A 25,653-nucleotide genomic window follows, 5' to 3' on the forward strand; every position below is an offset into this window, starting at 1 on the left:
TACTGTGCAGTCTGACTCCATGGCTAAATGGTTAGCTTGCTGGCTTTGTCACAGGGGTCCCGGGTTCGATTCCTGGCAGAGTCAGGAATTTTAACCATAATTGGTTAATTCTGCTGGCACGGATCTGGGTGTATGTATCGTCTTCATCATTTCATTTTCATTACAATACGCAGGTCACCTATGGACGTCAAATCAAAAGACCTGCATCTGGCAGCCGAACTTGTCCTCGGACACTCCTGCCACTAAAAGCCATACGCCGTTTCATTTCAGTACTGTGCAGTGCCCAATTCTGCCGTGATGACGGCGGCAGTGCGGTGCGGCATGGACTTTGCAAGATACCAGAAGCATTGTAGAACCTTGCTGATATGGTACCGCTGCTTAACCTCCCACGTTGAATGGAGAATGATAGGAGCTGTAACCAGGGTGCGCCACATCCCTGTCTGCAGTACTCCAAATGTGCTCGAGATTCAGGCTAAGTTGATCTTGAGGGCCAGGCAGCCATCCTCATGTTGTGGAGTGTTTGTTGAACCAATCAGCTACCTGTCGGTACAGGTGTCCTGCAGGGTGCTGGAGACGAACAAATGGGTGGCATGATTTAACAGCAGATGCGTGTGTCATTCGCTAATGAGGAATGTTGGCAAATGTACTAGGTGTCCCACATCCCATGTGAACAGTTCCCATATGGAGAACACCACCACCACCACCACTGTATCCTGCTGTTGGTTTGTTTTATGGTGATATCTAAATTTAACTGTCAAGGCGACCACCTCCCATGCTTCAGTAAAACAATGTAATTGTTTCTTTGCCGATGTCAGTCGTTGATCTTCTGATATGCTGTGAGGAGAGGTACCCGAATGTGATGGCTTCTTCTTTGTCCAATTGCTAGGAGATGGTTCTGGATGGTATGGCTGCATACACTTCGTTGTTGTTGAATTTGTGAGTTATTTGCTGTACCTTGGCCTATCCATCCGCTCTTATCAGCCGAGCTAGCGACAGCGACTGCTGTCAACATGTTGTATACCATGGTAGTTAACCCTGGTGGCAGTGGTTTAGCTCAAATACATGTACTCACAGTACACTCTTGATATGGTGGCCTGTGGTAGCCCAGTGTCTGCACAACTTGGAAGATGGAATGGTCCTCTTGTTGGCACCAGCAATTTGGTTGCAATCAAATAGACTGAGGTCTAATTTCTTACCCTTCTTGTGCTCAACTGTTGCTCACACAGCTAGTACGAATTCTGACTACATTGCAATCATTCACTGAGCTGACCACGGTGCCATTTCACCAAAACCGCAGCTGTCTCTAATCCAGTTGCTCGACAGTGTATGTTCATAAGTTCAGATGAAACATTTAATCAAAGCATGGAGGTAATGTTGTTATACCTCAATATCTACTATTACATTTATTAGCCGCATGCCGGTTGTCAGTTGTGGTACTCTATTTTACTATTACCTTTATCAATCTTAAGGTTTGGCTCCAGTTGGCACTTCCTACTTTATTTTTATAACTGAAATTACTTACTTGACCAAAATTAATAACAATAATACTGAAAATTAGAACAATAAATGGGCACTAGATATTTCACCAGAGGATGGTTGACAATAGTAGTAGTAGTACTTTATTATATTGGAAGCCATTTCCTTTCAGCTTTGACACAGAATTTATAACCGTTAGGTTCTTCACTCTGTTGAGACTAATTTATGAATAAATAAGTTTTAGAAAATACCTGAAAAAAGGAAACATAATAACATATTAAAAAGAAATAACGTAATTGAAAGAACATCATCACATTCTAACCCCCGCCACACACACATACTGACAACCTGCCTGCCATACAGAATGTACAAAAAAATGCACTCAGACTTCACAATACACAACAAATCCAGCCACCCGAACTTGAACATATTAGGAGGACTGAACACAATGATCAGAGCAGTATCCATACGAATGAGCACAACAGGTTTCAAAAACAAAATACAATGAAAAAACTGTGAAAGAAAACAACCACCTACCTAAGACAATAGATTGATTAGGAAACACAGAAAAAAATCACCAAAGAACCACACCTGAAAACAGGAAATGCATAGTTCTCAATTATGTGAACAAAAATCGCGTACTAGATAGTTAACATTTTCAGTAAGCAAGGTTTAAACATAGCCTACAAAAATGCATCAGCAAATGCAACCTAAACAAAAAAAGACCTCTCAAAATCAGGAGATTATGAACTGAAATGTCAAGACCCAAACTACGTCTCAAATGTAGGCCCAACAAAATGTGATTTCCACACCAGATATAAGAAACATATAAATATTATTAGATGCAATCGGCATTCAGCATTTGGAGAGCAAGTATATGACAGCTTGCACCATTTCACAGACATCAACACAGATCTAAAAATTTTACACCCGTGCTGTTCGTGAGCTTGCATTTGGGAGATAGTGGATTCAAACACCACTGTCGGAAGCCCTGAAGATGGTTTCTCATTTTCACACCAGGCAAATTTTGAGGCTGTACCTTAATTAAGGCCATGACTGCTTCCTTCCCAGTCCTAGCTCTTTCCTGTACCTTCGCAATAAGATCTATTTGTGTCGGTGCGACACAAAGTCGACTGTAAAAAAAAATTTTTAACCGTCAAGTCAACCTCAATGATTACGCTCATCTGAAAAATCAATCACCACTGATCTGCATTTAGGGCAGTCGCCCAGATGGCAGATTCCCTATCTGTTGTTTACCTAGTCTTTCATTAATTATATGCCAAGTATTTGGAAATTTATTGAATATCTCCCTTTAGTAAATTATTCCAATCCCTAACTCCTTTTCCTATAAAAGGGTATTTGCGCCAATTTGTCCTCTTGAATTTCAACTTTAACTTCATATTGTGATCTTTGCTAATTTTAAAAACACCAAACCAAACCAAACCCTGTTGTGCAACAGCCCCAAAGGGCCATGGGCTACCAAGCAACCGCTGCTCAGCCCGAAGGCCTACAGATTATGAAGTGTTGTGTGATCAGCACGACGGATTCCCTCGGCCATTATTCTTTGCTTTCTAGACCGGGGCCGCTATCTCATCGTCAGATAGCTCCTCAACTGTAATCATGTAGGCTATGTCGACTTCGAACCAGCCCTCAGGTGCAGGTAAAAACCTTAACCTGGCCGGATTCCCTCGGCCATTATTCTTTGCTTTCTAGACCGGGGCCGCTATCTCATCGTCAGATAGCTCCTCAACTGTAATCATGTAGGCTATGTCTACTTCGAACCAGCCCTCAGGTGCAGGTAAAAACCTTAACCTGGCCGGGGAATGAACACGCGGCCTCCGGGTAAGAGACAGGCACGCTACCCCTACACTGCCACTGAAAACGCCACTCAAACTTATTTGTCTACTAATGTCATTCCATGCCATCTCTCCGACAGCCCTGTGGGAATCCACATCTAATCAGCTTGGATCATGCCACGTAATCGAGTAGCTCATATCCCTTCTCTGAAGTCTTCCCATTCCAACTTTCTATAATTTTTGTAACACTGCTCTTTTGTCAGAAATCACTCAGAACGAATAGAGCTGTGTTTCTTTGGATGTTTTCCAGTTCTTGAATCAAGTGATCTTGGTGAGGGTCCCATACTCTATTTGGGGTCATACCGGAGACTTACGTGCCCTCTCCTTTACATATTTAATACAACCCCTAAATACTCTCATAACCATGTGCAGCGATCTGTACTCTTTATTTATGATCCTGTTTATGTGATTACCCCATTGAAGATCTTTCCTTATACAGTAGAAGTCCGCTATAGCGAGAATTCATAACAGCGAAATATTTACTCACTATAGCAGATTGTCGTTATCCAATTTTTGTTGTTGTTGTAAGAGTCGGGTAAACCCCCATACACATTAAAATCAGTATAAAACTGCAATCAGTTTGTTCAAAAGTTGTGTTTTCGCAGATGATATCCACACTAGGCTTACTTTTTTGTTATTTTTCAAAATCCAATACTATTTGAAACTGTGTGTTTAATTTCATCCAAGACGACCCTGAATGCAATATGACCCCCACTTTTTCCTTCAAAAAATTTAAATCAGGCTTAAAAAATACTTTGTAAAACTGTATGAATGCCTTTCTTGTACAGTACGCATTTTTAGACTATCTTTGTCTTCACGCCAACGCCGTTCATTGGCTTCAGTTATGCTGTATTTTTTTTTTGCACGGCTGCACAATTATTCTTTATTTTTGCAGGTTTAATAACCATTAACTTAGAATTGGCATCATAATATCAAATAGAATCCGTTGAAAATTTGCCGGCAATATCTATTCCACGCGTCTCTACAATATGACGATCCATCAGGAAAATATTCTTGCTGTCTATAAAACTGTTACTTTTACTCAGCGTCAGCTACAACTGGCCGCTACATGCACTGTTCGCTTGCTGGGTCTGGCCTACTTCAGCGGCTAGCGGTGTAGAGGCCTAATCACAGACTTGAAGGTCAACGAATGAGTTTACTGCGCCGTGGTATGGCCATTCCGCCCTTGCGTTTTTCTTGCACATACCTCACAATTTCATCTTCGACTTCTTTAGAGCGTCCTTGTTGCGGGCTACTGAATGCATTTTTTGTATAGTACGCATTTTTTTTAGCTTTGTCTTCACGCTAACACCGAACATTGACTTCAGTTAGGCCTGTGCCATATTTTCTTGCGGCTGCACAATTATTGTACATAATATTGACGAGAACCCCTAGAAAATTTGCTGGCAATACCTGTTCCCCGTATCTTTACTATACGACAATCCATCATGAAAATATTCCTGCTGTCTATAAATTTAAGTTTACTAAGCGTCAGGTACAGTAGGCACATTATAATAACTCTGCCACTGAGCTGTGGCCTTCTTATGAATTAGAAGGCTCGCATGTTTAGATGTCATTCTGAAGATTTCAGAAACGTGTTTGTAGAGGCGAATAGAACGTCATTCTCTCTTCACTGTTTCCCGAGATCTAGGAACATTACTCAGAGGCACTGTACAAGCAGTTGCCGTGGCTAGCAATGTATGCTATACAGGCTGTTGTTTATTGTCAGCAAATTTTGTGTGGGTGTGCGCGGGGTTGATAAGAAGCAGCGTGGTTACCGCGGTAGTTGCCAGTGGTGTTCATTATTGTTAGGCCACAACCCTTGATTTTTCACGTGAGATTCTGGGAAGGGAAAAAAAAAAAAAAAAAAAAAAAAGCGTTGTCTTGGATTCGGTGAAATACGGTATCACTCCAGAGGCTTCCGTGACAAACATTACTGTTTTCTTCAAACGGTGTCAGATAACCTAACCGTATATGTATCATGTAAACATTTAAAACGCATGTAGAGTAATGATAATCTCTTTGCTAAAAATTTACATGAGAATAGCCTTTCTGAAATTTAAGTAGACATGAGGAAATATAAACTATCCTCTAAAATCAGTGATGTACTCTGCTGTATCTTGAGGTATATCACATTCTTACTTAATTTCAGTATATAACATTAAAATTAAGATATCATTTACTTCAGCCTTTATTTTTAATGAGTTAACAACTGCTATTGGCCACGTTGTTTACGCATTTATTACAAAAACCTGTCATCATCTTTCATTTCAAATTGTCTTTAGAGAATAGAAGTGGATGGTTATTACTAGAGCCTGGATGTTGATGCCGTAAAAAAATTTAAAAAGTGCACTTAAAATGTTCAAAAATGACTAATAAATGACCTAAGAAATGGTAAAATGCACTATAAAATGGAGAAAATGATCTTATAATAATAAACTCTCCAATATTTCAAAAATGACATCTTAAGCTTAAACTGAAAAGTCAATCAAAATAAATTTCTAGCACTTAACAAAAGGTTTATGTTCAATTTAGTCTGAGTTGCAGTGCACTACGAATGCCATTCTGATGTTGTCAAATATAAATGATCTGCGGTTATCAGCCAACAAGTTTTTATATCTCGGAAAGCTGCGTTCAACATTAACTGATGTGATCGGAGCATACTTGAAGTGAGGGAGGTCGTTTGTTGCTAAATCCTCCTCAGTCCCATCCATGCAGTAGTTTTCACCGGAAAGAATGTCTGAGATTTTGCATAATGTTTTATACCCGGTGTTTTTGTCCAGCACTTTTTTCAGTTTTGATGCAATACCCGCAAAAGGAAGACGACCCGTGGGAAGGCCATGAAGGAAATGGATGGATTTAGTTAAGAGCGATGTACTGCTGAGGGGTCATGATTGGGACAGGTTGGTGGAGGAAGAATGGTACAAAGACAGGATGAGATGGAGGAGGCTAATATACCACACCTGGGAAACTGGAGATGGTTTAGGATGATGATGATGATGTTGCTAAAACTAGTTTCCACCCGGTTGATTAAGGAAATGGAATCAACCATTTCTTCGCCTGTTTTCTCCAACGATGTGATTGTTGCTGTCAATAAGGCGAAATTTGATTTTATGAATGCCAAACTACCTTCAATGTTGGTTAAGATATATCCTGGGCAATTTTTATTGCTGCAGCTTCTTCACTGTCAAAACTCTGCACTATTTCCTTCACTAACTTGAAGTTTTTACAATAATACATACACACGTTTAACCACGTGCCCTAGCGTGTTATGATAAGTTGTGGAGGTAATGCAATGTCTGGAGCTTCAGCTCTGAAACGTGCGACTTTCTTTAAGAAAACGTTCTTAACGTTCGCTGTAAGCCTGTCTACATTGGAGTAAAGACCCTGACTTCTTCACAAATTCTGTGCAGTCCATGGGGAAGGCATGTAACATGGACCATTTTAGAATAGAGTGCCTTCAATGTATTATTAGCTGCCCGTACATATACGGTGCAGCATCAGTTAAAAGTAAAAGTATATAGCCATGTTCGATGCCCTCAGGCCACATAGCACTATCAAACAATTTTGGTATGGTAGAATAATTGGACTTTTCTAACACTTCGGTAGTCTATTTCACCTGGTGTATGCACTTCTTAAAGTTCCGATCACAACGTTGGCTATATAACGCCCCATAGCATCTGAAGTTTCGTCGATTGACACCCATATCTTCTTCCCGCGAGTTTCAGATCTTATTTTGTTTAACGTGTCTTCGTAACACTGTGGCAATTAATTCTTACGTAAAGTTGATTCGTCTGGTATTTCTTGATTCGTTTGTTTTTCCAAAAATCCACGTAATTTCGGGCTGTTGAGTTTATACAGCGGAATGTTTGCAGATACAAATACATCACACAATTCTTTACTGAACTGTGAGGACTTGTCAGAAGTCGAAGCAACTGAAAGCAGTCAGCGCTGAGTTGCAGGTTTATTTGAATCACGCTGAAGAGCACGAATGTGTTTATCACAACCGATATGTTGCGTTACAGTAAATCTTCTTTCAGCAGCTACTGTAGTTCCACACAGTTAGCAAAACAATGTGCTTCCATCAGCAGAAAACACATTGTCACCAAATTCAGATACTAGTTTGTTTTAAATGCACTGACACACTCGGTTTTATTTTAGGCATTTTGAAAGTGGCAATGAACTAATATCTCTCGCCGCAAACTATGCAGAACTGAGACAAGAATATCCACCGCTTCCCCTTTCTAACCTGCCATAGCTTACCTTGGTCAACAGAGCAGGTAACATTCCATTCCGCTAATAACTGGTGTGCGGCGAAAACAAGAGCATCTGTATACCTACCCCCATAACCTTCTGCATCCAAGATATATTTTTTCTTACTAATAGCAATAGTGAAATATTTTATTTCAATATTTTAAATTATCTTGTATCAGCTACTAGCTTGTTGTTAGCTCTGAGAGACCTAACTCCCTCATATAAAGCTGTGACATGACAAAATTGGAAAAAAAAAAAAAAATATATATATATATATTAAAAGGCCAATTTCTCTAAAAAATATGACCAAAAAAGGTCTACCAAACTTCAAAAAAAGCCTATTAAAATGGAAAAATAGAAAAAAATGCAAAATAAAAATTACATTTTTGAAGACTGGGTGGCCTGACCAGAGTTTCTATGTGTACGTCAGCATTGTTTTAGACAGCTCAATAAAGAAATGACATGTCATCAACATCTGGGCCCTAGTTATTACTAATAGACTCCAACACCGCCTTTGAATGTTGACGAGAGAGCTCGCAAATGCACATAGCAAGAAAACTATATCGTACCGAAAATGATCGATTGCATTTTGTGGCAAATGTTTCAGTTTTCTTATTTAAACATCACTTATCGTAACTTAACCGCACTTCTACTGAATCTGACGTGATCGCCGATGACGTCAGCCAGCACTATGAAAGGAGCAACGTTTCTCGCCTCTCCAGGACTCATACAGTGTCCAACGACCAGATTACACCGCAAGTCAGACACGGAGGCACCCTCTCAAAAATGTGTTCTGAATAGGTGGACTGATTCCTGGCCGTGAGGTTTTACCTTTGGACATTGCCTCACTCATCCTGCATCCCGTAGCCACGTCGAGCACCCATCCAAGCATTCTGCTACTCACTCAAGTCCCCTACAGTGCTCCGACTCCAATAATAGCATTCTGCTATATATGAACATTAGATGCAAGTTCCTTACAAGTTATACACCTCCTGTTAGCATTCTGCTAATACGAACTCTCTCTACAAGTTCCACTTGTTATTATACATGACTGATAGTTTTCGACTATCAAGAACATTCTCTCGTTTGAACAGACTGTCTCATCAAGACAAGATTGAATGTATATAGGAATCTCAAATTATACCTACGTAAATATTATCGACTCCGACATCACCTTCGAATGTAATAGACAAGAAAAATGTTCCAGCGATCAATACATTTATTGTGAATGAATTATTGCTCTAGTACCGGTTTCGGCCTATCTTGGCCATCATCAGCTAGCACACAAATTTACAGTCATTAGACAAAATTACAAAGATGTTACGTTAGAGCATCCGGATGTCTAATGAAAAATGGAAGTAAAATATATTGCGGTATGTTGCGTTAAAATATCTCTGATTAAAAGTGGTGATGGTTATAATAAACTAAAACCTATTGATTGAGGATGGACATGAGTACATAAACACATTAAAATATATATGCCACATCATGAGACACTAAAAAATATAGCACATTAAACACATTAAAACATGGTGTATTTTACAAACGTCTATTAAAATTTGAGTTCATGTTGCGTTGCATTCATTCTTCAATCCTCTTGTAGTTCTTGTGTTGATTAAGTTGTATTAGGTGAATATCGAGAATGTTCTATGGCTGATATACTTTGTATTGGTATGTTATAAGAACTCTTGTCATTAAAATTTGAAAATTGAGTACTGTGCAGTTCAACTGTTGATGTAGTCAGGTAAGATTTATATATACAGCAAGATAGGGTTTAATTTTAGAGCAGTTGGAGGTGACACCTCTCTCGTCTATGCACGTTATATGGTGTTATTGTTGTTGCTCCATATATTGCTGTATATATAAATCTTACCTGACTACATCAACAGTTGAACTGCACAGTACTCAATTTTCAAATTTTAATGACAAGAGTTCTTATAACATACCAATACAAAGTATATCAGCCATAGAACATTCTCGATATTCACCTAATACAACTTAATCAACACAAGAACTACAAGAGGATTGAAGAATGAATGCAACGCAACATGAACTCAAATTTTAATAGATGTTTTTAAAATATACCATGTTTTAATGTGTTTAATGTGCTATATTTTTTAGTGTCTTATGATGTGGCATGTATATTTTAATGTGTTTATGTACTCATGTCCATGCTCAATCAATAGGTTTTAGTTTATTATAACCATCACCACTTTTAATCAGAGATATTTTAACGCAACATACCGCAATATATTTTACTTCCATTTTTCATTAGACATCCGGATGCTCTAACCCTTTCAGACCGAGTACGCACAATTGTGCGGGTTCGTATTTTAGTTCTCCCTGACCGTATTTGATGTTTTTTCGGCGCTACACTGGACTGCAGTGATTGTGCAGGACACGTGGCATGTATTTCAATTGATTTTAGTATGCGCTTGACCGCCAGGGCGAAGGAAGAAGAGTTTAAAAAGCACAGTTGATCGGCGAGATGGCAGGAAGCAGTAGTGCCGAAAGTAAGTATTTATTTACTGCGTTTATATTAATCTAGAAGCTTTACTGAATACCGGAATATATTCAATGAAGTGTGTACATTGGTTAGTGAACGTAAATTTTGAAGCTACACCATCGTACGTGATACGAGGTTTTGAATTTTGATACGCACAATTGTGTGGGTCCTGTTTTTAGGATGTTAGTTTTTATTTTGTAAAATAAACTATTAATATGTGTATTGAGCAGCATTTTAGTCAGTTCTTGACGTACAAAAAAAAAAATTCACACCTCCAGTTTTCTTTCAGGTCTGAAAGGGCTAACGTAACATCTTTGTAATTTTGTCTAATGACTGTAAATTTGTGTGCTAGCTGATGATGGCCAAGATAGGCCGAAACCGGTACTAGGGCAATAATTCATTCACAATAAATGTATTGATCGGTGGAACATTTTTCTTGTCTATTACATTGAATCCAATCAATACGGAATATGAAACTTATAAATAATAATCACCTTCGAATGTCGATGAGAGAGAGCGAGCGAGCTTGCTAGTGGAAATAGTGAAGAATTAATACCGAGAGTGATCTTTCGCACGCAATGTAATCGCCGGGGTGCATAAATATCAGTAATGAAAAAATCGCGCGCGCTTAATCGCTCGTAATAATGGATGTGTCTGTGATAGGACTCTCGCTGTAACCTAAGAATAATACAGAGTTTAATGTAGGAATTTCGAAGGGGCAGACGAAAACCGTTATGACAGGGTTCTCGTTATATGCCGTACTCGCTGTAGCGGACTTCTACTGTATTAACATTTAGGTACTTAACACTAGAACGGCCAGAGCGGTCATTTTGATCGTTAGCGAATTTCAAAGTATTTCCACGCTCGTAATTTTTTACGCACGAGGTTGTGCTTTTGTGACTTTTAATCTTTTAGGGTTATGTACATTCACGCCGAAAATTACATCCGTAGATGATAAGGGAACACCGATATTGTCCCTTATACCTAGGAAGGCCATAAGCGGTCATTTTGACCGCTTCACTTCCTTGATACGGAGAGCTCTATTCTGCTCACTGCTTGCTTCCTGTGATATATTTACAAGTGGTGCTATAGGGGCATATGATGCAACTAAATATTATGCCCCTAGCAGTGGTTGCGAGTGGACAAGTTAGTGCCTGTCCCTTGTGTCGTATAGTGCGTAATAATGGCTCGGCGGCAAAAACTTACTCCTGTTCAATTATTATCAGAACATGAAAAGCTAGGAGAAGACTAATCAGGTGACGAAGATACATTATCAGATATAGACGCAATGAGTGATGATGAGGATTTTATACCTCAACAGTGTGATAATATGTCGGATAGTGATGGTGATTCGGCTGATGAAAATATGCACACAGTGGATTTTGCACCTATGACAGACGCAGTTACTCCTTCAACCAGCCGTGATCAATCTTGCAGCAGAGGACGATCTCTTAGCAGCGGGCAACCTGTTCGAAGAGGAAGGGGGCGAGGTGGGGTAGGAGAGGTCATGAATTGGTGAAGTCTTCTTCATTTGCACCAGGGGATCAGTTAAGTGGTAAGGATGGAACAACTATTTGGACTGTCATCGACAGTAGTGGGAACCCCTCTGGAAGGATGGCTGCTCAGAATGTACTGAAAGAGGCAGCAGGGCCTACTTCTCACGCTAAGTATTGTAGAGACTAATAGAAAGGTTAGTGCCTGGAGTTTATTCATTGACGCATCCATGTTGAAGCATATAAAGATGTGCACAGAGACCTAAGCTCGTAGACAGACAATGGATAATAATTGGTCTATTTCTTTGGAAGTATTAGGTGCTTTCATTGCTTTGTTATACGCCCGTGGTGCTTATAAACATACTAGTCTAGCCGTAGATCATATGTCTTCTTATTTATGAGGTCCCCCTGTTTTCACTAACACTATGGCAAGAAACAGGTTAAAAGAAATTCTAAAGTATTTGCGCTTTGATCTCCATAAACTAGATCCACACGTTTGCAGACAGATAAATTTTCTTTGGCGTCGGCTATTTGGAATAGATTTATTGAGAATTGTTATGCGTGCTATAAATCAGGAGCAAATGTCAGAGCTGATGAACAACTCTTCCCCAGCAAAGGTCGGTGCAGGTTCACGCAATACATGGCCAACAAGCCAGAAAAATTTGGCATAAAATTCTGGCTACCGGTAGACATTGATTCTGACTATGTGTGCAATAGGTTTCCTTATCTTGGGAAAGAAGAAATGCGACCTGGCAATGAGTCACTGCCTGAAAATATTGTCATGAAACTTACGGACCCATACCTCATGAAAGGACGTAACGTGTGACCACTGATAACTTCTTTACATCGGTAAAGTTGGCTGAGAGACTGAAAGAGAAGAAACCTAGCATTGTTGGAACAATCAATCGAACTTATGGGCCCACATCTCATGAAAGGACATAACGTGACCACTGATAACTTCTTTACATCGGTGAAGTTGGCTGAGAGACTGAAAGAGAAGAAAACTAGTATTGTTCGAACAATCAGTCAAGTGGGAAGGAAATCCCGGTGTCAATCAAAGCACTACGTATGAATCTGTACAAGACTGTCGTACTGTCACACTACTCTCACAGTATATCAAGGAAAAGTGAAGAAGAATGTGCTTCTGCTAATCACTCTACACGCAAGCATTCAAGTCAGTGAAGATAACAAGAAGCTCCCTAGTACTACTGAATTTTATAACGGAACTAAGTATGGTGTGGATGTAGCTGATCAAATGGCGCGTAAATACACCACTAGAGCTGGAAGCCGAAGGTACACATTTATTTTACAACATATTAGATCTAGCAGCAATAAATTCATGGATAGTCTACAAGGAATTTACGGGACAGAGAATCTCTCGACAAAATTATATTTTTGAAGTAATACAAGAACTAAGATCTGATTTTGTGAAGACAAGATCCCGGTTGATTGAACTCCCTACACTTCAGCCTTTGCCTCAGATTCAGGTTCAATATGCCAGTCGTAAGCGACGACAATGTCAAGTGAACTCCAATTGTAAACAGAACAAAACCTCTGACACATGTTCTTCGTGCAACAAAGTAGGTCTGTGGAAAATATTCGTGTAAGGTAATAACTTGCATAAATTGCTTAAGTGCCTAAATAGGTTTGTAAACAAATAGAGACTGTTATTTTTATCATAAGTTTTCACAAAGGCATTCAATTGCAAGTCCGCCAAAGTATTTCATTGTTACCTATTAGAAGTGAGCGAATATGAACAATTATGAATATTTAACAATGGATTGATCTGTATACAATACATCCCAATGGTTAACTGTTGTTTTAAAATAAATTATTGAACATTCGCATGTTTCCCAAATCCTGGATCCTAGGCATATGTCAGTAAGCGGCAGCGGTCAAGATGACCGCCGGCGGCCTTTATAGGTATGAGGAATGTTCGACCGTTCTAGTGTTAAAGATCCCCATAAGGAACTTTCACCCCATCGATGCTGGAATTTAAACTGATAGGACTTTTCCTATTAGTGAAACTCACAACCTGACTTTTAAACCCATTTATCATACCATTGCCTGCTGTCCATATTACCTGTCTTCATGCTACTCTAATTCACAGTGTGGTAAAACAACATTTCACACTGTTTTTCATCAGCTAGTAAAGAATGCTACTTGAGTTTACTCTGGCGCAAAGTATGTCTGTAATAATTATACTTATTTGTATAAAATTTTATGAATTTAGGTAGCACCTCCCACTTGGGTCTGTTATGTATATTACTATTTTATCGCAATAGTCATACAAGGTACTTCAATTCTTTACCGTGTATATATTTCTTCCAAAGTCATTATCATGTATTCATTCTAATACACTTCAGGACAAATCACCTCCAGCCACAAAGCACTTACCCTTCTGCCTTTCCCTCAAACACCTGCAGACAATTATGTTGGCTAGCCACACCAAAGCAAGAGACCTGGAATCAGACCAGTAGTTATTGCCAAAGGTAATGGACATAAAAACTGATTTAAGATAAGTACAGAAACTTCCTCAAAGTTACAATATTTCAGTAACAGACTTCTACATTTTATTTACCCCACCTGTTCATAATATCACCAATTCACAATCATTGACAAGTTTACACAACATAAACAATACTGTACATACATATGGTTAAGTGATTTGATAAAATCTGGGGATGTTCTTGTAGAATGAAATATATAATTCTGCTTATAATTATTCATATTTTACAGGTATGTTATGTTCTAAGTGTTACTCTGCATATTTCGACAGACTGGAAAACAAGTTATGTTAAGATGCTTTAAAAACAATATTGATTCAGACATTAACAGCTTTCAGAAATAATCACCATCTCTCATTTACCTGCACTGTTTCACAAAGGAAAATATACTGTGTAATAACGTTACAACCACACTCGTTCACCGTTGCAATATCATAAGAGACTTTCAGATTACACATTCCTCCTTTTATACCTGTAGGCTCGGGCACATCCTTGGTTTGCAGATATAGCTAGTGCAATCCAAGTGTCCACTGCCTCTTACCTTACAGACATCAAACTTTCAATCTTGAGTCATAGAATAACCTTAGTGTTTAGTGGTTCCCTTTGTCTCAAAATACAACAACCAGCACAATGCCTAGCCCCATACATATACAGGATGTATCAGAAATATACCTGCAAAAAAATTAGGTATGCTCTTCGTGATATGTTAAGAATGATGGTGCAATCGGATTGGCGGACAAAGTTTTTATTTGCGGGTGCCGTATCTGTTATGCCAGTGCACAAGCTGCTGCCGTGATTCAGGGAAGAGAAGGGGTGGGAGGGTAAATGGGGTTTATGATGGAGACAGTGATAATGTTCCGTGCATATACAAAAGTTTCTTCGTTCAACTTGCACAGCATTTTCCTTGCCTCTTACAGGCAATCTTCACAGTTCGTTTATTAAATGGCTGTAACTGCACACACAGTACAAGAATACATTGTAATTAAGACACACTTGTCGGTCAAGGAAAGCACCAGATCGTTTCTCCTCTCATTTGTTGGTCGCAGTAACGTTCTTTATTATTTAACATGCTCGACGATTCAGTACTGCCACGCCATGATTGTGCATTCCTTCACTCTCAATATAAATGGAATGAAATACTGAACGAAGAAAACAATACGGCCAGATGTGTCATGAACAACCTGGAAAGCTGCCTATTTTCTTGGTACAAGTTCATCTTCTCCTTCTATGGGATTCGCATATTTGTCAATTTGTGCAGAACAAACTGTACTCTGTCTACTGTGGCTGGGAAGCGAATATGTGAAATGAACAAGAAACTTATGCATTCACCTCCTGGTGGGTTGGGGACGCAGACAAGGAATACACCCACGGTATCCCCTGCCTGTCGTAAGAGGCGACTAAAAGGGGCAACCAAGGGATGATTGAATTAGAACTATGAAACTACTTGTGATCAGTACCATCACGCGGGGAAAGCCATGGGTCGCCTTTACTTGCGAGTAGTACCACTATATTAGGTACACAATAGGTTTGTGATTAGTAGCAGCAGAAAATGGTTCACTGTGGGTTTCCAGTACCTGTGATTAGTACCACTATATGCGGAACATCACAGGCTTATGTTGCCTGTGATTTGTACCATAATGTGAGTCTGGCTCCATGGCTAAAGTATGTGTCGTCTTCATCATTTCATCCCATCACGACGTGCAGGTTGCCTACGGGAGTCAAATCGAAAGACTTGCACCTGGCGAGCTGAACATATCTTCGAACACTCCTGGCACTAAAAGCCATACACCATTTCATTACCATTATGTGAGAAACACCACACACCGAGCTCGATAGCTGCAGTTGCTTAAGTGCGGCCAGTATCCAGTAATCGGGAGATAGTGGGTTCGAGCCCCACTGTCGGCAGCCCTGAAGATTGTTTTCCGTGGTTTCCCATTTTCACACCAGGCAAATGCTACGGCTGTACCTTAGTTAAGGCCACGGCCGCTTCTTTCCCACTCCTAGCCCTCTCCTGTTCCATCGTCGCCATAAGACCTATGTGTGTCGGTGCGACGTAAAGCAAATAGCAAAAAAAAAAAAGAAAAACACCACAGGTCTGGGCGTTGCTTGTGATTAGTACCACTATGTGAGGAACACCATGGGTTTGCATTGCCTACAAGTAGCGCCATTATGTGAGAAACACCGTAGGTCTGCGTTACCTGTATGACGTACAATACTTGTGAGTAGTACCATAATGTTTTGAATACTGTGAGTTTGCGCTACCTTTGATTAGTACCGCAACTTGAGAAATACTATGGTTCTACTTTACTAGCGATAAGTGCCATTATAAGGGACCGCTGTCCTGGATAATGAACCCCTTTAGACAACAAGCATTATCGATTCAGGATTGTGTTTGGGAAGCAGTCCCTTGGTCAGTCATATAGTTTCTGGGAAGGTGAGGCATTGCAGGTCGGATCCACTGATTGTTTTAAATTCATATTCATCCATTCATTCTTCATCATCACGTTTTGAATTCTGGTTAGTGGACAAATTTTGTACTTTTAAATAGTCATTGTGTTTTGTCTCATTTCGTACCATCAGGGGCCGATGACCTGGATGTTAGGGCCCCTTTAAACAACAAGCCTCATCAACTTATGCATTCGCACCGAGCATTACCTCTGTCTCCCACTTCCCCTTCCTTCCGTTGCCTCCTCTGACGCACAGGAACAGACAGCTCTCTGGCATAGCAAATACGGCAAGTTTGTCAATTTGAATCACGCGCTCGGAAGTAACAAAGTAACCACATTTTCTTGAAAAAATTTTTCTCTGTCAATCCTATTGCATCATTCTTAACATAACACAGAGCATCCCTCGTTTATTTGTCAGTATAGTTCTGATACACCTGTATAATATACTTCTTGTGTGAAAGATCTTAAATCTTGTACTTACCTGAATAATTCACCTCCATATTTTGGAGAAAGTTTCTGGTAATGCGGGTTCTTTATATTTGCCTTATGTCGCACCCACTCAGACACGTCTTTACGCTACGATGGGATAGGGCAAGGCTAGGACTGCGAAGGAAGTTGCAGTAGCCTTAATTAAGATACAGCAGTCCTAGCATTTGCCTGATGTGAATGTGGGGACCATGGAAAACCGTCTTATCAGGCCTGTCGGCGATGGGATTCAGACGCACTACATCCGGAATGCAAGGTAAGAACTATATGCCATGAACTACGTAGCCAACTCTCTCGGTAGCAGTGGTGACGTAGGACTGAAAGTCCTCATATTACCCCGTATCATTGGCAGTGGAGATGAGGTGACTAGGAAATTCAAAACATTGTAGGTGTGGCGCTGCACAGCATGTGTGTCCTGTTATCGTTGTTCACTGTAATAGTTGTTTTCAAGATGCTGGGGAACTGTGCTCTGTACAACAACATTTAAATAGTAAATAATGTTGGTTTTTCGCCCTACCAACTACTTTGTATGGTTTTTGGAGACACTGAGATGCTGGAATTTTGTCCTGTAAGAGTTTGTTTGTGGGTTGGTAAATCTACTACACAAGGCTGATATATTTCAGCACCTTCAATTACCATTAGACCAGTGAGGATCGAATCTGCTAACTTGGGCTCAGAAATCCAGTGCTCTACCGTCTGAGGCACTCAGCCAGACAGTATATTGTTTATACATATCGCTGCTTAGTCAGTTCGTACAAGAAAAGAAAAGTAGGCCTGCTGTTCACATGTTGGATTGTGTTACAAGCACAGGCAACATAATTCTGCTAATCACCAATAACTGTTTACTTTACTAAAACAAAATTGAAATATTGATACAGGCTTTGTTTTTGTTTGTTTCCTACGGTTTGTGCAATTGTATGCTGCACGCACGCAGACAGTATAATTTATGCAGTTCATTTATTTGATATGATCTACTAAGAGTAAGTGGATGAAACTGTGGATGGCGCTTAAACTATAGTGTCCTTATTTCTCCTTGACACTACCCAGAGTGCTATAGCAGGCAAGTTAGCCATCTATAGTCTTTATCTAGCTCGTTGCTTAACAATGTACAATATGTTACATATATCTATATAGATGTCATAGAGGCAGATATGTGATCTTAAGATTAATTGTATGTAAAATTTCAGTTAAGAAAGCTTGCAGGAGCAATATATATATATCAAATTATGAAGTAAATGGAGAGTAGCAGCTTATTGTGTAAAAATGCCTGGATAGGTTACACTTACAAGAAGGCAGATGTCTTTCTCCTGTGGCACCATGGAGTTGACTCATTCCTGCACCACTACAACTCTAATTATAGTGGCCGTGTACTTGGCAGATTTTCCGCCCATCTCTCTTGATTGATATCCACCTCCAGGATGGCAGAATCAACACATCTGTACACATTAAATCCACCAACCATCTATCTTCATTGCAATGATTTTCATCCATATCACACAAAATGACGTCTACCATTCAGCCTTGCCATCTGGAACAAACAGACTTGTTCAGTCTGAAAAGCCTGTGCCTCTTACAACCTGTGGAAGGTCTTTATTCCTAGGCGGTTACCCTATCCAATTGGCTGAGCACCAGATCTCACAAGTCAGGAATTCTGTCCCCATACTTCTTCATAATAAGGTATCATCCTGGTGTACACAAAATCATTTGCATTTTAAAACAAGCATTCAATCGTACCTCAACCTCATCCTATACCCGTGGTCTTCCAAAAATAACCACAGTCACATTCCGACACCCACCTAACCTCAAAAACATTCTCTCGCTATGAACAATACTAACCTCCACCCCCATCTGGCTCTTTTCCCTGTGAACACAGCCACTGTAAGACCTGCCATTTACTAAGTGAGTTGGCTGTGCTGTTAAGGGCATGCAGCTGTGAGCTTGTATTCGGGGGATAGTGGGTTCCCCTGTCGGCAGCCCTTAAGATGGTTTTCTTTGCTTTCCCATTTTCACTCCAGGCAAGTGTACCTTTATTAAGGCCACGGCCGCTTCTTTTCCACTCCCAGCCCTTTCCCATCCCATCGCCGCCATAAGACCTATCTGTGTCGGTGCGACGTAAAGCAACTTGCAAAGAAAAAGGGGGGGGGGGGAAGACGACCTGCTGTTTATATATACCTAGTACCACTTTCATCAGTGGCATCACCATTAAGTCTTACTCCATACAAGGTCGTCATGACAGGACTTCTACCGGCTTCATGGCAGGCTCTGCTCAACTTTCTACACTGGCTTAACTGCCCAACACATTAGCCAAACAGATATGTGGCCACCATATTAGTACACCTGAAAAATCCATAACATGGATCTTCCTGTCCCCATTCACACTTGGCACTATAAACCACGTTTAATGATTGCTTCACAGTTCAGGTCCTCAAACATTTACCTCCAACTTCTCACCCTCTCACCCATAAGAAATTTGAAGTTGGACATTAACTAGGTATTCAGGATATGGGAAGCATCTGACCTTAACATTAGATAACTACTACTTTTTTTTTTTTTCTCATTCTGCTTTTTGTCTGTCTGTCTCCCCACTTCCCTTACCTAACACAACATACACTTGCCAAAAAAGACCATTACATTTATTATTCTATCCTTCACAGAATAAAGCTGCAGCTGAAAACTTTGGACCCATGTCTTTATTTATGTGTACTCTATCCCCACATTCTTACATGGTAAGTATCTGCTCTCCATATTTTTCCTGTATTTAATTAATTAATTTTAAGTATGCTGATGGACTGCACTTCTTGTTTTTCTGTAATATAGTAATTTTAATTTTTTTAAAAATATATTGATGTAGCTGTTCATAATTTCAGATATGATGTACCAAGTCCCAGCATCACAGGTCCTTGTTGGAATGGAGATTCCCCTCAACATCATCCTGCCCCAGTTACTCCAACTACATCTGATCGCTCCTCAATCAGTGCTGCTCCTACTGCTAGCAGTTCCATATACTGCTTCTTGTGCGGCTTGCACTCAGACCTGACCTTGGCACGGGTTCTCTACGGTCGCCCGCAAGGTCGTAACGCACCATACTTTCCTGTCCTTTTGCGTCACATTTCTCCTCCAAACGCAGAGCAGTTGAGAGAGGATGGATCAGCACTAGTGTGCACTTTCTGTTATCATTCAATGCTGGCACAGTGGCGGCGCATGGAACAACAGGGCAATGTGCCTGCAGATAGACGTGAATATAATACACACGACTATTGTTGTTACGTGTGTGGTATCACTACTTACAGGAAACGTGTGCGGGCTCTTCCTGTGAAGGTGAGTATTATTCATGCTAATGCAGATGGCAAATAGACTATTAGTGAATGATGCATGTAGAATTAGTTATAATTGAAGACCAGTAATGTGCAGGATTAGTTATAAAGAAGGTAACACTTTCAAATATTTAGCCTGTGTTCATTTTTCATCGTAAAGCAATACAACAAATAGCAGTTAATAGAGAAACACTCAGTTTTTTTAGATGTCCCATGAATTAATGTCTGCTCGCCGCCACTGCAGATAGCGTTAGTTCTCAACCTGATGAGCTATAGAGAAGGCATTTGCTACGACAGAATTTGTTCAAACAAATTCAGTTATGTTAGCGCAGTGCAATTTCTGTTGGAAGTTTAATGATTTATAAGTGGGTTAGGAGAAATTCAGTTATGTTAGCGCTGTGCAATTTCTGTTGAAAGTTTAATGATTTACAAGTGGGTTAGGACGTTTGAGAGTATTGAATGGTTCTGTAAGGGGAAGAGCAGTGGCATTTGGTGGTGACTGTGGAGCAGCTGAGGAAAATGTATCAATGGAGCCCACAGAAGTCAACCAGTATGGCCATTAGAGAGCTATGCATGTCTCAGTTGACCATGTGGAGAATTCTTCAAAATGGTCTGCAAGCAAAACTGTATAAATATCAACCTCAGCAAGCCCTCATCCAGAACTACTATGTGCACCATAAAGAATTTTGTTGTGCTTTCCTAGATCTCATGGATGAGGATGAGGACAGGTTCACTAATGTTCTCATTTTTAGTGACGAGGCAACTTTCCATCTGTCATATGTCCACGTATGCAGTAGGAGCCATCACATGCTATTGTTGAACACATGCATGACTTGCCAAAAATAAACACATTTTGTACAGAGTCTTGGCATAAAGTTTACAGCCTCTTCTTTTTTTCAAGAACACGGTCGTGGCCTCCACTTATCTCGATATGCTGCTCCAATGGCTCATTTCACAAATTCAGGAAGACCACAAGTTTTCATTTTTCAGGAAGTTGAAGCCCCACCACATTTTGATAGCCAGATGCGAGCATACCTGAATATGCTACTCCCAAAACGCTGAATTGGTCGCACTTGGGAAATGACTATACACTTTTCGTGTGGCCTTGCCACTCGACTGACCTCATACCTTGTGACTTTTCTTTGAGGCTTTGTGAAGGACAAGGTTTATATTCCTCCCACTGTCATCAGACATCAGCAATTTGAAACGGTTCATTATCAGTGCTGTTATGCAAGTTACGCCTGACATGCCCAGATGCATGAGGCAGGTATTAGAACATAGTGTGGATGCATGGCAAGTCACAGTTCGCACACTCATAGAGCACTCGTAGGGATACCTCAAGGACGAAAATTTCAGGAGCTTGTCTATTAACCCCTTCCAAGCGTCAGCTGCGTATAAGCGTCAAGGTAATTATTCCCAAGTTGCGGAAACTGCTTATAAGCGTCATCCAAGTTCATGTGTTTATTACAGATTGTGTCAACCGCTTATAAGCGTCATAAGTTTATGGATACTTCTGACATCTATTGGCCTTATTTTGCAACAAAGTACTACATTTGATTCCCATGGAATATTGTATTCCGTGTAGAATTCCTGTGGTCGTGCACACATTTTCCGTGTGGTTAGCAGAATTGATTATTTTAACCATGTTGGTTAATCCTGTCCGTATTGACTTATATTTAATTTCTATAGAACACTTTCCCGCCTTGTCAATACTTTATATATTTTTATTATACTTAATTACCGTACATGTTTCGAGAGCTAACTACTCTCTTCAGTGGTGCCAAAATATCAAAACTAAATCTTTGGACTTGATACGTTTGTACAAATATAGTTATCAACAGAACAATTATATCTACATCCTGAAATTGTTAAAATATTTCTTTGTGTTTCAACTTTTACTTACTTACTATGTCATTTATTATTATTTAAAATAGAAAATTTCAAATCATAAAATGAATAAAACCTATTAAATTATCCATTATATGCTAAAATTTAAATCTGCTCTGCTCTTGGAACTTAGTCGTTATCTACATCTAAAAAAGAAATAGTTTTTCTATGTGTCTAAATTTACATTTATGTTGTCATTTAGTAAAACACTTTAAAATAGAATAATTTTCAGTTCATAAAATAATAACACACATTGAGTTTTATTTATTTATTTATTTATTTATTTACTTATTTAATTAATTAATTATTAGATACAGCCTATGGAGGGTCATTTTACACTAATAATAATATCTGGGTATCTGTTGAGAGACCAGACTAACGAATGGTTCATCGAAAGGGCGGTAGCAGCCTTTCGGTAGTTTCAAGGGCGGCAGTCTGGATGATTGACTGATACGGCCTTGTAATAATACTCAACATGGTTTAGCTGTGTTGATACTGCTACACGGCTGAAAGCAACGGGAAACTACAGCCGTAACTAACTCCCGAGGACATGCAGCTCTCTCTGTATGAATGATGTACTGATGATGGCTTCCTCCCGGGTAAAATATTCCGGAGGTAAACTAGTCCCCCATTCGGATCTCCGGGTGGGGACTACACGAGAGGGGGCGATCATCAGGAAGATGGATACGGACATTCTGCGAGTCGGAGCATGGAATGTTAGAAGTTTGAATCGTTGTGGTAGGTTAGAGAATCTGAAAAGGGAAATGGATAGGCTAAAGTTAGATGTAGTTGGTATAAGTGAAGTACGTTGGCAGGAAGAACAAGATTTTTGGTCAGGCGACTACCGAATTATCAACACAAAATCAAACCGAGGAAATGCAGGAGTTGGTTTAATGAATAAGACAATAGGGCAGCGGGTAAGCTACTACGACCAGCATAGTGAAAGAATTATTGTCGTCAAGATAGACACCAAACCAATGCCCACCACAATAGTGCAGGTCTATATGCCTACTAGTTCAGCGGATGATGAAGAAATCGAAAGAATATATGAGGAGATAGAAGATTTAATACAATATGTAAAAGGTGACGAGAATCTAATTGTGATGGGAGACTGGAATGCAGTGGTAGGCCAAGGAAGAGAAGGTAGTACAGTAGGAGAATTTGGATTGGGACGAAGGAACGAAAGAGGAAGTCGTCTGGTTGAATTCTGCACTGATCATAATTTAGTCCTTGCCAATACTTGGTTCAAACACCACAAACGACGGCTGTATACGTGGACGAGACCTGGAGACACTGGAAGGTATCAAATAGACTTCATTATGATTAGGCAGAGATTCAGAAACCAGGTGTTGGATTGCAAAACTTTCCCAGGAGCAGACGTGGACTCTGACCACAACTTGTTGGTCATGAAATGCCATCTGAAGTTGAAGAAATTGAAGAAAGGAAAGAATGCAAAAAGATGGGATCTAGACAAGTTGAAAGAAAAGAATGTGAGGGATTGTTTCAAGGAACATGTTGCACAAGGACTAAATGAAAAGGCTGAAGGAAACACTATAGAGGAAGAGTGGAGAGTCATGAAAAATGAAGTCAGTAGGGCTGCTGAAGAAATGTTAGGAAGGAAGAAAAGATCAACTAAGAATCAGTGGATAACTCAGGAGATACTAGACCTGATTGATGAACGACGAAAATACAAGAATGCTAGAAATGAAGAGGGGAGAAAAGAATACAGGCGATTAAAGAATGAAGTGGATAGAAAGTGCAAGGCAGTTAAAGAAGAATGGCTGAAGGAGAAATGCAAGGATGTCGAAGGCTGTATGGTCCTGGGAAAGGTAGATGCTGCATACAGGAAAATCAAGGAAACCTTTGGAGAAAGGAAATCTAGGTGTATGAATATTAAGAGCTCAGATGGAAAACCACTTCTAGGGAAAGAAGACAAAGCAGAAAGATGGCAGGAGCATATCCAACAGTTGTATCAAGGTAAAGATGTAGATAATTTGGTTCTGGAACATGAAGAGGCTGTTGATGCTGATGAAAAGGGAGACCCAATTTTGAGGTCAGAGTTTAACCGAGCTGTGAGTGACCTCAACAGGAACAAGGCACCTGGAATTGATGACATTCCCTCTGAATTACTGACTGCCTTAGGAGAAACCAGCATGGCAAGGTTATTTCATTTAGTCTGCAAGATGTATGAGACAGGAGAAGTCCCATCCGATTTTCAGCAGAATGTTGTTATACCTATTCCCAAGAAAGCCGGTGCTGACAGGTGTGAAAACTACCGCACCATTAGTTTAGTATCTCATGCCTGCAAAATTTTAACACGTATTATTTACAGAAGAATGGAAAAACAAGTTGAAGCTGAGTTGGGAGAAGATCAATTTGGGTTCAGAAGAAATGTAGGAACACGTGAAGCTATCCTGACTTTACGTCTGATCTTAGAGGATCGAATCAAGAAGGACAAGTCCACGTACATGGCATTCGTAGATCTAGAAAAGGCATTCAATAATGTTGATTGGACCAAGCTATTTATGATTCTGAAGATGATAGGGATCAGATACCGAGAACGAAGAATTATCTACAATCTGTATAAAAATCAGTCTGCAGTGATAAGAATCGAGGGCTTTGAAAAAGAAGCAGCAATCCAGAAAGGAGTGAGGCAAGGCTGCAGTTTGTCCCCTCTCCTTTTCAATGTTTACATAGATCAGGCAGTAAAGGAAATCAGAGAGGAATTTGGAAAGGGAATCACAGTCCAAGGAGAGGAAATCAAAACCTTGAGATTTGCCGATGATATTGTTATTTTATCTGAGACTGCAGAAGATCTCGAGAAGTTGCTGAATGGTATGGATGAAGTCTTGGGTAAGGAGTACAAGATGAAAATAAATAAGTCCAAAACAAAAGTAATGGAGTGCAGTCGAACGAAGGCAGGTGATGCAGGAAATATTAGATTAGGAAATGAAGTCTTAAAGGAAGTAGATGAATATTGTTACTTGGGTAGTAAAATAACTAACGATGGCAGAAGTAAGGAGGACATAAAATGCAGACTAGCACAAGCAAGGAAGAGCTTTCTTAAGAAAAGAAATTTGCTCACTTCAAACATTGATATCGGAATTAGAAAGATGTTTTTGAAGACTTTCGTGTGGAGCGTGGCATTGTATGGAAGTGAAACATGGACGATAACTGGCTCAGAAAGAAAGAGAATAGAAGCTTTTGAAATGTGGTGTTACAGAAGAATGCTTACGGTGAGATGGATAGATCGAATCACGAATGAAGAGATACTGAATCGAATTGGTGAGAGGAGATCGATTTGGCTAAATTTGACGAGAAGAAGAGATAGAATGATAGGACACATCTTAAGACACCCAGGACTTGTTCAGTTGGTTTTTGAAGGAAGTGTAGGGGGTAAGAACGGTAGGGGTAGACCAAGATATGA

At 39.9% G+C, this 25,653-nt stretch overlaps 1 protein-coding gene across 3 annotated transcripts in view; it reads left to right on the top strand.

Moving 5' to 3' along the window:
- px (plexus) overlaps positions 1 to 25,653 on the top strand; it is a 742,022-nt gene that overhangs the window by 102,809 nt on the left and 613,560 nt on the right. For all 3 annotated transcript variants that reach the window (XM_067150020.2, XM_067150021.2, XM_067150022.2), the window contains exon 5: positions 19,893 to 20,343. In XM_067150020.2, coding sequence (XP_067006121.2) covers positions 19,893 to 20,343 — 451 coding nt within the window. The remainder of the gene's footprint in view (positions 1 to 19,892; positions 20,344 to 25,653) is intronic.

The sequence above is a fragment of the Anabrus simplex genome, chromosome 6 (genome assembly GCF_040414725.1).
Source record: "Anabrus simplex isolate iqAnaSimp1 chromosome 6, ASM4041472v1, whole genome shotgun sequence".
NCBI lineage: Eukaryota > Metazoa > Arthropoda > Insecta > Orthoptera > Tettigoniidae > Anabrus > Anabrus simplex.